General features: G+C 16.7%; 4 protein-coding genes across 4 annotated transcripts; 3 read left to right on the plus strand and 1 right to left on the minus strand.

The window, feature by feature from the left end:
• Window positions 1–4,339: 4,339 nt before the first annotated feature.
• On the plus strand, window positions 4,340–5,364 carry PGSY75_1466500 (hypothetical protein; the record flags this gene model as incomplete). The annotated part of the gene is made up of 6 exons (XM_018788347.1): window positions 4,340–4,452; window positions 4,597–4,661; window positions 4,828–4,887; window positions 4,989–4,999; window positions 5,137–5,206; window positions 5,303–5,364. The coding sequence occupies 6 exons, from the start codon at window positions 4,340–4,342 to the stop codon at window positions 5,362–5,364; spliced, it is 381 nt and encodes a 126-aa protein (XP_018639719.1).
• Window positions 5,365–5,834: 470 nt separating this feature from the next.
• PGSY75_1466600 (hypothetical protein) lies at window positions 5,835–6,677 on the minus strand (the record flags this gene model as incomplete). Its single annotated transcript, XM_018788348.1, has 1 exon — window positions 5,835–6,677. The coding sequence occupies one exon, from the start codon at window positions 6,675–6,677 to the stop codon at window positions 5,835–5,837; it is 843 nt and encodes a 280-aa protein (XP_018639720.1).
• Window positions 6,678–8,444: 1,767 nt separating this feature from the next.
• PGSY75_1466700 (putative large ribosomal subunit assembling protein) lies at window positions 8,445–9,737 on the plus strand (the record flags this gene model as incomplete). Its single annotated transcript, XM_018788349.1, has 6 exons — window positions 8,445–8,500; window positions 8,692–8,778; window positions 8,874–8,919; window positions 9,095–9,250; window positions 9,387–9,539; window positions 9,696–9,737. The coding sequence occupies 6 exons, from the start codon at window positions 8,445–8,447 to the stop codon at window positions 9,735–9,737; spliced, it is 540 nt and encodes a 179-aa protein (XP_018639721.1).
• A 1,154-nt stretch (window positions 9,738–10,891) lies between these two features.
• Window positions 10,892–13,636, plus strand: PGSY75_1466800 (hypothetical protein; the record flags this gene model as incomplete). The annotated part of the gene is made up of 1 exon (XM_018788350.1): window positions 10,892–13,636. The coding sequence occupies one exon, from the start codon at window positions 10,892–10,894 to the stop codon at window positions 13,634–13,636; it is 2,745 nt and encodes a 914-aa protein (XP_018639722.1).
• Between the last annotated feature and the right edge of the window lie 264 nt (window positions 13,637–13,900).

The raw sequence follows: 13,900 nt of genomic DNA on the forward strand, positions 1-13,900 counted from the left end.
TATTTTTACATAAAATCATATATTTTTTTTTTTTTTTTTTAAAGTTTATAAATATTTTATTTATATATATATTAGTAATATATATATATATATTTTTTTTTTTTTTAAATTTTAATAAAAATCCAAATAATTGAAATTTTATAAATATTACAAAATTTAAAAATATAATATATATATAATTTATATATAAATGTAAAAAAAAAATTATATATATAATATAATTATTTTTTATTTATAATATATGTAATATATGTATAAAGTTTTATAATCTCTTAAGAATTAAAATAATTTATAAATTTGGTGTAATATATCCCTTCACAAAATTATATATACTTATTAATGTATATACTTTGGCGTATTATAATATATATATATATATATATATATATATATATATATATATATATATAAAACATAACATATATAAAATAAATAATTATTATTATTATATGTGAAGTTTATTTGTTACTTTTTTATGTATAAATATAAAATTATCATATATATGCTTATAATAAACTACGTAAATTTATAAGTATTTTTTTATATGAATAATATAATAATATATATATTTCATATATGATATTATATATATATTAAATATTATATGCTTATAAATATAATATATATTAATAATTATAGGTACATATGTTATTATATATATATATGTATATATTTATTATATATAAATATTAAAACAATATAATGATATTTATAGTATAAAATACAATATATATTTTCATATACAAAAAATATTATGTATAAGTGATATATAATATTATTTTTATTTCTCACAGAATCTTCCTTTTATGTTTTCCTTTCTCACCCATTCCTCTGCATGCGAGGTCCTAATAAAATTAATTTTTGCATGCAGACCTTTTTTTAAAAATAGAGAAAATGAAAAAGTGGATCAATAAATAAATATACAAAATAAAATATTATTTTACAAATATAATAAAAAAAAAAAAAAAAAAAAAAAAAAAAAGGTAGCAAAATTTTACAAAATATATTTTACGTTATAAATATATATAAATAAAAATAATTAAGACAATATTTCAATTCTATCATCATTTTTAGTAAATTCATAAATGTATCTATATAATTATATATTTATATATATAATATAATATTTATTATATAAATAAATAATATATTATTATGTATTTTTACATTTTAATTTATATATTTTAACGCAATTTTGGAAATTCATTAAATTTTAAGTCTAATAGTAAAAATAAATGAAAATGGAAATAAATAAATACATAAGTGTATGAGACAACATATATAAAATAAATTAAAAAAATGATACCAAAAATATAAAAAAATAATAAAATAAAAAAATAAAATGAATAAATAAATAATATTTTACGTACATAATTAGGATTATTATATATATAGCTACCTATTTTTTTGTTATATAAAAGTATATTATATATACTAGTTAATATTATAAATGTATGTAAAAGTGTATACTTATATAATCAGCTAATATTATAATATATAGAATATTAAATGAAATATGAAAAAAAAAATGTAAAGAAATCAATAAGTTATTAAAGTAAATAAAGGAATAAAAGTAATGATAAGAAAAAATGATATAATCAAATAACATTAGAAAAAATCATTTAAACATCATTACATATATAATTCTGATAAAACAGTAAAATTAGAAAATCCAAAAAAAAAACATAAGCAAAAAAAAAAAAAAAAAAAGAAAAAAAAAGAATATTACATCTATTTGAATATTTTATAATATATAATATAATAATTTCCTGTTCACATGATGAAAATGTTTATTCATTCTTTTTTGTTAGAAAAAAAAAAAAAAAATGAAAGAACATATATGTTTATATTTACCTCATATTATATATAAAATTATACATATAAATGTAATATGTAAATAAATATGGGCTCATTTATAATTATTTAAAATAACATTCATCATAAAAATATGTTTTGTGTGAAATTATTTTTAGTATTTTGGTTATAAAAATATACTTAAAAATTTTTTTTTTTTTTTGTTAATATATATATATATATATATATTAAACATATTTTAAAAAGTATATTAATAAAATATAAGAAAAAATAATAAATTGAGGTTCAAAAAATATATTTCTATTTATAAGCATTTATGAAAAATGTACACACATCAAATTCTTATATATTTATAAAAATTTCAAGTTTATTATTATATATATATAAATATATTTTACAGTTTTATTAATATGCATATATTATCTATATATTATATATATGCGGTCAGTATAATATAAATTAGATTTATTATTATTTTATTTATTTATTTTTTTTTTATGTTATTTATTTGTTTATTTATTTTATCCATTGATTATCCTTTTTCCCCTAATGTAATCACAAAACATATAACTGAGTGGTAAAATAAATTTACTTATTTACAATTATTTCTTTTTAATATATAAGAACCAATTCATAGATAAATAGTTAATATGTAATATTGCATAAATCTGCTTATAAAATTAAAAAAAAAAAAAAATTAACTTCATTAATATGGATATAATCAAATAACTTCTTATGTAGCATATCTTAAAAATGCTTAAATAATATTACATTATAAATATTACACACTTTATAAAATAATAAGAATATTCTTTTATAAATATATATATATATATATATATATATATATATATATTTTATTATATATTTATTCATTTAATATTTTTTTTTTTTTTTTTTTTTTTTTTTTTATTACATACACAAAAATGCAACTATTTCACTAATATATTATAGGGGCTTAAAGGTGTATAACTTACATATAAATAGAAAAAAAAATTTAATAATTATATATGTATTATATATATAATATACACACAAAAAAAATATCTTATATAATTCGAAGTTTTTTTTAAAATATAGATTTTATATAAATAATTATTATTATATAAAATATTATTTAATAATATAAAACTTTTATGTCACTAAAATTATATATATATATATATATATATATATATATATATTCATTTTCTAAATATTATGAAAATATTATATGGATTTTAAAAAAATTATTTGTATTTATAAATTTTATATATTCCTAAATAGGATACCATAAATCATATAAAGGGGTATATTAACAATAACCATATATATATATATATATATATATATAAACTCTGTATACTCTTTTGACAATATATTTATATATTTTAAATCAAAAAATATATACTTATAAAAAATTATTCCTTCTTCATTTCTCTTTTTTTTAATGGCCACATATATATATATATGTGTATGTTGGTATTCCTTATAATATCATTATTTTAAAAAAAAATATATATTTTTTTAAAATGATTACATTTTTTAAAAAGAAAATAAATAGAAAAAATTTTATTCTATTATAAAAATTATATATTATTTTGAATGTCTTAAGGACGATCATATTAAAAATAAAAAAAAAATTGAAAAAAATTACAATCTTATTTTTCATTTCATTTTACTTTGTTTTATATTATATTATAATGTTTTATTTATTTATTATGTATTTTTAAAAAATTTTTTTTTGAATCGTCTTTTTATTAATATTTATCAGTTAAATGATGGACACATACATCTATTTATAAATTTTCATAATTTAAATTAAATATATGATTATATAAAATTTGTTCTAAGTCTTTTAAAAGAATAAATAAAAAAATTTAGCGTACACATGATAATATTTATTTAATATAATGGAAAAAAAAATATATATATATTTTTAGATCTATCTATGATTAAAGAATAAAAGAAAACACTTATCTATATATACTTATATAAAAAGGAAATATAATATATATCTATAAATTTATTTATTTTCGTGATTTCATCATCAGGTTCCATATGATAAAAAGGATAACATATATATGATTTTAAATATAAACATATATATGTGTGTGTTGCTCATTTATTATTTAGGATTATATCCTAATATATTTCATTTTAATTATAAAGAATCTATAGGTTTATTTTTTATTAAAATTTGTGCAATAATTGGTTTTGACTAGTATAACATTCCAACATTTTTCATAATGCTACCTTTAGGACATTTACTGAGAATAGATATTTTATATGTTCTTCCATATAATATATTTATATATATATAGAAATTCTATTTTTTTTAATACCTAAAAAATTATATTGATTAATTTAATATATGAGAATATACAAATACTTATTATTAGTAGCATTTATCATATCTTAATATTAATGATATATTTGTAAATTCACAATTTGGTGTATACAATAAATATTATTAAAATACACATTACATAAGGAACAAAAAGAAAAAAATAAGAATAGAAATAAAAATAAATATAGTAATATCATGAAACTTATATTATTGTTCTTTTTGTTTTATTGTATTTTTAAAAATACTGTTCTGCTTCAGAAAACAAATGATGTACCTCTAATTAATTATGAGATGATACCATTAAGAAGGTTAAGAATATATATATATATATATATATATATATATTTAATAAAATAAATACATATTTTATAAACTGAGAAAAAATATATTCATATAATCAAAATAAATTTTATTATTTATATCTATATGATTTATTCTACCAATTTTAAAAGATGGCAGGTGTCTAATAGGGAATTCACGAAATTAAAAGAAAAGTTAAAGATATTTATAGCATCAGGTATAAAATATATACAACATATTCCTCATAATTTATTTTATTTTATTATTTTTTTTTTTTCTTTCTGTATCATTGGAGGAATTATAACCATTATTATTTTATCATATTTATATCTTTCATTAAGTAAATGTATTTTCCTTTTTTCTTTTCAATGTATATGTTTTAGAAATTCAAAAGAATAAATCAATATTGCTTCGAAAATATTATAAGGAATTCTACATTATAGGTGTGATTACTTAATATATAAATTAAAAATATACAAGTGAAAAAAAATGATTATTTTTTTTTTTTGTTTAACATATAATTTTTGTCTTCTTTTCTTAATAGAAGATAATAATGTATAGAAGAAAAAAGAGAAACATATAAATTTTAAAAGGATAAAATAAAACAATACGATGAAATAAGATTAAAACAGTTGTATATTTGAAAATTGGGACATTAAAAAAATATATATATATATATTATTATTTTGTAGAATGATATAGTACCTGCTGAAAATTTAAATGAAGAAAAAATTAACAACGTTTTAAGCGAAAAATTGTCAGGTAAAATGCGCAACATATATAATATAGTATTGTAAAATTATAATCATATATATATATATATATATATATATGTGAATATATTATTTAATTGTGTAGATGTTAATGAATTGAAAAATGATAAGACAATTGATGTGAATGGTCCAATATTATTAATATGAGTTCTATGAGATAAATATTATATATTTTGTTCTTTCCACAAAACAAATACATATATTGGCATTTTGTTGTAAGGATTATATTATTATCATAATATACGATATTATTTTTTTTTTTGTTATTAATTTTTTGTATATATTTAGCACATATATATTAAATTATTTTATATATTGAATTGTTTTTATTTTTTTAAAGAAAAAATAAAGAGAGTAATATATTTATATATATTTATTTTCATAATAATATTCTTCTTTTGGTGTCATATAGAATATGTTTTCTTTTCAAGTATAAGATTATTCATATATTTATACACATGAATAGATATTTTCATAATTTGAATAAAATACGAAAACAAAATATTTAATTACAAAAAAAAAAAATAAATAAATAAAATAAAATAAAATAATCTTAATAAATATAATGTATATAATAAATGTTAGATATTAAAATATTTTTATGCCATATATTTTTTCTAATAACTTTGATTTTCCAGTTTTAATATATCTTTTTCTAATTGGTTGAGCTGTTTTTCATAACTTTCTTTTTTCTTCAATTTTCTAACAGAATTAATATCAACTACATGTGATATTTTTAAATATTCTTTATTAATTTCATTATATTTATTTTTTAATTCTACTAATAAGTAATCTCTTTTTTCTTTTATTTCTCTAGTTATTTTTTCTTCATCAATAATGTCTTGTTTTTTTAAATTTTCTTTTTCTTTTAATTCGTTCTTAATCTTTATAAGATAAGGACTGATCTTTCCATAGTCTTCTTTATTTAAAGGATCATCGTCAATTAAAACTTTTCCTTTTTTTTTTTTTTTCTCAACTGGTTTTGAATTTATTACTTGTACAGCATTATCATATATATAATCGATATCTTCTGTAATATTCATTAGGGGTATATCATTACGATCAGGTAAAGGATCTTTATATTTTTTCTTTTTCGTAGATACCTTTAACAAATTTGGGTTTTTCTTTTTTATTTCATTTAAGGAAGCTATCATTTGATTTTTTTCTCCTTTTTTCAAAACTTTTTTTTCACAACTAGTTTGTAATTCTTCAATTCTTTTTTGAACTGATACTTTTTTAATTAATTCTCCTGTCGGGTTAGATACATTATATCGTTTTCCTCTTAAATTAAAAGTAGAATAACTTGGAAGTAAGTTAGGGTCATGTTTGGATTTATACAATATTTTTTTTATTCGAGTTTCTTCACTACTTTTTATTATACTATAGGCATTATCATCGTCTAATGTCATCAGTTCAAATAATTTTTCGTAATTCTCCATTGTAGTTATTTGTGGCAACATGGTTAAATATTATGTCATTGCCAAAAATAAAGAATCATAAACCAATAAAATAATATAAAATAATAAAAAAAATAAAAAAAATTACAAAATAAATGTAAAAAATATTTTAACCAGAGCAAAAAGAAGAAATAAGACGTAACACACATATATATATATATATATATATAATATATATAATAAATATTTATATATTAACATATGAATATATTTTCATATATAATGTTTTATATTTTTCATATTCTACATTTCTATAAAATATAATGAATATTTTGATGAAAATTCTATTTGTAAAATATGGACAATATTTTAATATAATCCTATTTGTCTATCTATAAGATTTTTTTAATAAAATTATAATAATGTGCAGCTATAAATATGTTATTTTTTCTTTATTATAGGAGGAAAAATGTCTAAAAGGATATATATTTTGCACATGATATAGAGAGGAGGAATGACAAAAAAAAAAAAAATAAAATAAATAATAAATAAATAAATAAAATAATAGAATTGAATAAAATAAAAAATTATGTTCATAATCAACTATAAATGGATAAGTGTTATATTATATATATATTATGTATTACATTTATGCCTAAACAATTATATAATAAATAAGAAGAGATTTCTTATGGTTTGATTTGTTAAATTATATATATATATATATATATATATATATATATATATAATTCATATTGAATAATATTTAATGATATTAACAAGTGTAAAAGAGGAACATTATTATTTTTTATATATTAATATTTTTCATTTTTTTTTTTTTTTTTTTTTCTTATAAGGTTCATATAACCTTAAATTCACATCAAAATTATAATAGAGAATCTTTTAGTTCTTCATATTATTAAGAAAATGATGGTTCATTATATATTTTTCACAAATGAATTATTATTTTTATACTATTTTGACCTCAAAGATTATTCATTTATTTTCAAGAAATATATAAAAAGAGAGCCTTCATGTGAATCATACTCTCCCTTTGTCTTTACATTATTTTATATATTTGATAATATATATTAAATAGGTGGCACATATTACATGTACATATATAAGATATATGTATTATATGAATATTACATAATTTAGTATTGACATATATATATTTATAATTATATATATATATATATATATATATTATATTTTTTATTCCATATAAATAAATATATAAAAAATGAAGATAATCTACATATAATATATTAATTATATATATATATATATTTATTTTTATATAAATATTATAATCTATGATAATATTTGTCATTAATTTTTCATTAGAATACATTTGAATATATAAATATATATTTAAGAAAAATTGTTAGGTACATAATAAAACATTGTAAAATAATTATTCATTAAAACCATAAAGCAGAGAAAAGTATAATAATAAAAATAAAATTATAAGGATATATATTAATAATTATGAAACGTTATAGAACGTAATATGAATAAATAAAATATAGTAATTTTTTTTTTTTTCTTTTTTTTTTTGTGTATAAAATTTAATTCTATCACAATGAATTGTTGACAAAAAAAAAAAAAATAAATAAATAAATAAAAAATATTAATTAAATATATAAATATTTATTATATTTATACATAAAATTATTCTATTATCCTCATTTTTATAATGTTTTTCCTTTAATATAAAAAAATAAAAAATTAAATAAATAAATATATATATATATTTATTTACATATAATTAATTATTTATTATTTAGAATCAAATAAAAAATTACATATATTCGTTACTTAAAAATGAGGCCTTTAAATGATCAGGAGACTATGATTGTTTTTAAGAAACTTTCCAAATTGTAATTTGAAAAAAATAAGTATATCAACTTATGAAATATGAATATATGATATATATCACGAAAAAATAAAATATGGAATTTTTTATTTTATACAAAAGGGTGATATATATATAATATATATATATATATATATATATATATATATATATATAATAATTATATTTATTTTATTTTTTTATTATCTTTTATAGTGTTGGAAATAATCTGTTAACAATGTTGTCTTATAGTAACGAAGAATATATATTAAGATTGCATAGAGCAAACGTATATTTTGTTAGGTACAGCAAAGAAATTATATAATGAATAAATAAATAAATAAATATATATATATATAATTATTTATTTAATGTCATATATCGTTTTTAATTTATAGAGCTGACGTGGCCAAACAAGCTGAATCATTAAATAAAAATTCACTGGTAAAAATATAGTGAAATGTATTTATGTACATTCATAATTATATATCATTATAAGGAAAATATATCTATATATATATATATATATATATATATATATATATATATATATTTGAACCAATTATATTATATCATATTTTATTATATATATTTATTTTTTATATTTACTTATTTTTAGATATCTATGGGAATATGCTTGGGAAAATTTACCAAGACAAATAAATTTTTCATAAAAATAACAGCTATATCATTTTTAAACGAGTTTTGTATTCATAAAATTTGGTTAAAAGAATCAGGGGAAAAGAACTTTTTATTTGGAAATAATGTGTTAAAGGTTAATATTAAGAATTTAAAATATATTCTGAATAATATGAAAATTTTATGGTTAAGCCATATAGTTGTTATATATATATATATATATATATATATATGTATTTTTTATTTTTATTTTATTTTTTTTTTTTTCGTAGAGCCATTTATTAAAAATTAGTGATAACATAAAAAAAGGAGACGGGATAATGGTTTTGTCTATGAATGATAACCCCATAGGTTTTGGTATATCCATAAGAAACACACAAGAAATTAAAATCTTAAATGTTACTGATACTATATTGATTCATCAGGTATATAAATATATATATATATATATATAAACATGTCTTATATTTTGGAAAATACTATTTAAAGAATATATATTTTTTTACATGTTTTAGTATATAAATTATATATTATTCATTACATTTTATTTTTATATTTACATTTAATTCTTTTCTTTTCAGAGTGATATTGGAGAATATTTAAGATGTGAAACAGCCATATAAACAAGAAATAATCAAATAAATAAAAAAATAAACTTTTTTATTTCGTATTTTTTAAAACCGTTTTGTGTAGATCAATTATTTATTTTTATAATTTCTTTTTTTTTTATAAAAATAAATAACTATAATAAATTTTTTTTTTTTTTTATAATCTTTGTTTTGGTTTCTTTTCTTTATTAATATATTATATATATATATATATATATTATATAAATTTTATTTATATATTTGTATTTTATAATAATTAAAACTTAAAATCTTTTTTTTTAAAAAAAATTCCATTAGTTTTTCATATATCTATAAATAATAAATGCATATTTAATGTTCTGAATTTACAGAATATTTCATAAAAGATTAAAAGTGTATGTACATTTATAACGTCTTTATAGATAACTGAAATGTTATTTCATTTATACGCACATATATATATATATATATATTGTTAATAAAATTAATTTGTATTCCCTTTTAATTTGACAAGCCAAAAAGTACATATTCTTTTGTGTACATATATGGATTAGAAGTGTATATACGTATTTAAAATTATATATATAAATAGCTTAATATGTTTATAAAAATGTTTCATATCAATAAATAAATTTTTTTTGTTTACACAAATATTCTTATATATATATATAAATAAAAATATATTTATATATTTTTAATTAAAAAATATATTTTATTTTATTTTTTTTTTTTTTTTTTCATTCTTAATATGAAAAATATTTTAAAAAAATAATTTAAAAGATATAATTAAATATGTAATCTGGATTAAAAGAATATATATTTTTTTACAACATCAAAAAAGAAAAATAAACAAACAAAATATTAAAAGAAAATAATATATATATAGATTATATATATGTATGTATATATAATAATATATATTATTATTCGTTAAATTTTTTTTTTTTTTTTTTTTATACATTAATTATATTTTATATTAATTATATTACATATTATACTTATTTTATATTTATATAAATATTACATTAAAAAAAAAATATATATATATATATATAAAAATAACAAAAAAAGAAGATTTCTTTTTTTTTTTTTTTTTTTTTTTTTTTTTTCTTGAGTATTAAAGAAATACTACTCCCTATATAACAAGGTATATATATTAAGTACTGCACGTAAAAGGAAAACAGAAAAAGATGGATTTAAAAAAGAACATTAAAAAAAATAAGGAAAATGAGAACGTTAAGGATCCAGTTGAACATTCATGTGAAGAGGAGCCTAGAAGGTTTAACCAAGAAGTAAGTGCCAGCATAAGGAGAGAAAATTTCAGTCTTCCAAAAATTCAGAAAAACGGTTTATTAAGCTATGAGAAAGAGAATGAATCTTTTGAAGATGAGGATAGTGAAAGTAATACCAACGAAAGTAGGAAGAAAAAAAAAGAAATATTAAATTTAAAGAAGTTGATAGAGAATATGGAAAAAAGAAATAGATTTGATAGGCAAAGTACTGACGCAAGGAATAATGCATTAGAACAAGAAATAAAAAGAATTTCTTCTATGATGAATTATTATAAAGATTTTGATATTTTGATTGCAACTATCTGTAACAGTATATTGGGAGATCCTAATGCTCACGTTGAGAAACTCGAATTATTATTTTTTATTTTTTATGAGAGTTTTAAAAGAAAAAAGGATATATTATATATAAGGTTGAACAATAATTTGTATGAATTAAGAAGAATGAATGATAAAATGGAACATGAAAATGAGAATTTAAATAATACAAATGATAACAACCAAGAATCTCATGATCAACATAATGAAAAGTCCCTCAAGGAAAAATGTAGATACTTTTCAGATCTAAACATCTTAAGTTGTATATCTATATGTAATGTATTAAAGTCTATTACCCCATCATACAAAATTATTGTGAGTGAAGGGTCAAACGAAATGAATGATAAGAAGGATAATGATTCGCATGGAAATAATAATATGCACACGAACAAGAAATCAACGAATCCAACAAAGAATTATTCTAAACTAATAAAAAATGTGAACAAAGTAGAAAAAATGATAGTTAATTTTTTTAGAAGATTTTGTAGATTGCTAAGAGAAAATATATCTTCTAACCTTATTGTATTCGTTAATTTGTTGTGTGAAATAGTAGGGGTAAATTTATATTTATCTAGGGAAGAAAATTTATTTGAATACCTTGTAATTTATAGCAACTTGACGGTATATAGTAAAAAGAAATTTAACAATAATATTAATATATTAAACAATGCTAATGTGCTTAAGAACATAAAGAAGTTTAAGTTATTGTGTGCGAATTGTGTGGTTCAAATAATAGAAATTATAAAAAATGATAATAACTTATCGTTCACTTTAAATTTAGTAGATTGTTTTTCTAATATGTTTTTTAAGAACGAAAAGTATATTACCTCAACTTTGTTAAAAATATTTACTAATATAGATATAAAGGAAAAGAAGTTAAATGCACGAATATTTGAAAACCAATCTTCAAATACGCATATGGATAATAACAAAGAATTAAATGCAAAAACGAATATAAGTGGCGATATTAAAATAATCGAGAAAAATGTAGAAAAAATATTGGATCGTTTATTTGTAATATATATGTGTGTATTAAAAGAATTTGATAAATATTCACATAAAATATTAAAATGTTCATTACTTGCTATATCAAAATACTCTATGTATATAGATAAGTTCATAATGGATGATATATTAATAGAAATTAGAGATCTTTCTGTTATCAAAATTATTCCATCTACATTAAGAATTATGTGTATAATTGTTTATCTAGAAATATATAATAGTATTAATGATTATATATATGTTGACTGTACATGGGTAGGTAATACAATTTTGGAGTTATTAGATTTTTCTTGTATCCCTACCTTTTATAGTTTTACCCCAGATTATAAAATTAAAAGGGGTAATAATAATTGGAATAATCAATTCCTGGATAATAGTGATGATGAATCTATTAATAGTGAATTGGAAAATTTTATGAAATATGATGAATTCAAATTTAATACTGATTCAGATGATATAGAAAGAAAAATGAACAAAGGAATAGAGAATGAAAAAAGATTATATCAAAAGTTCAAATATTGTATGAAAGTAATAAAAGCTATTGATTTACTATTAAAAACGAAAAGTTTTACTATTAACTATAATAACTTTAAATCAAGTAGTAGTGATTTATTATATAAAATAATATACCAATTATTTAATATAGTAGTACATATTGATTTTGAGATTGGAATGATACTTTTAGACTTTTTAAGTCATATATTTACGACATATCCATTAATTAAATGTATATGTGAACAAGAAGGAATAGTGGTTTCTTATATGGATAAAAACTTTTCTGTATTCTATCATAATGTTTTATTACATTCTAGTTTCTTCAAAGAACTATCATGTGAAGCTTTAAACATTTCTTTGAATGATTCAAATGAAGAATACAGAAAAATTGTTGAAAAGTTTCTTAAAGAACAAAAAGAACATGAAATAGAACATAAAATAATAAATTTTAGTTTGGATATAAATGATACAGATATAATAAACCAAGAACGTTTTATGAATTATACTCCTAGTGGAAGCATAAATATAGATAAGCAAAAATGTGAAGAAAATAAGAAAAGTGTTCAACACCTTATAAAACTTGATAAAAAATTTAAGAAACTTTTAGATGAACATAATGTACATCCAAAATGTTCTGGAGTCAAAACTTCAAAAACCAATAATTCAACTAATAATAAATCATCTTATGAGTTGAATGTTAGGGATCTTATGCATATTACCTATGCTAAATATGATGATTTAATTAAATGTTTTGAGAGAAAACATAAAAAAGATACAACAAAAAAAATAAATGTTCCTAACAAAGAAAATAATACCAAAAATAAATAAATAAATAAATATAAAATTAAATAAATGAATTATTTGAAAATAATCTATATATTATTTCATATATGAAATATTGTTTCTTTTATTTCATGAAATTTTTTGGAAACATACGTAGTTTTTCCTATATATTTTTTTTTATATCTGATAAGTAATATGTGTTACAATTGTATAACAACACATATGTTATCATATTATAATTATAATTGAAATTATAGTTTTATTTTTAGTTTATTTTTAGTTTATTTTTAGTTTATTTTTAGTTTTATT

The sequence above is a fragment of the Plasmodium gaboni genome, chromosome 14 (genome assembly GCF_001602025.1).
Source record: "Plasmodium gaboni strain SY75 chromosome 14, whole genome shotgun sequence".
NCBI classification, from domain to species: Eukaryota; Apicomplexa; class Aconoidasida; order Haemosporida; family Plasmodiidae; genus Plasmodium; species Plasmodium gaboni.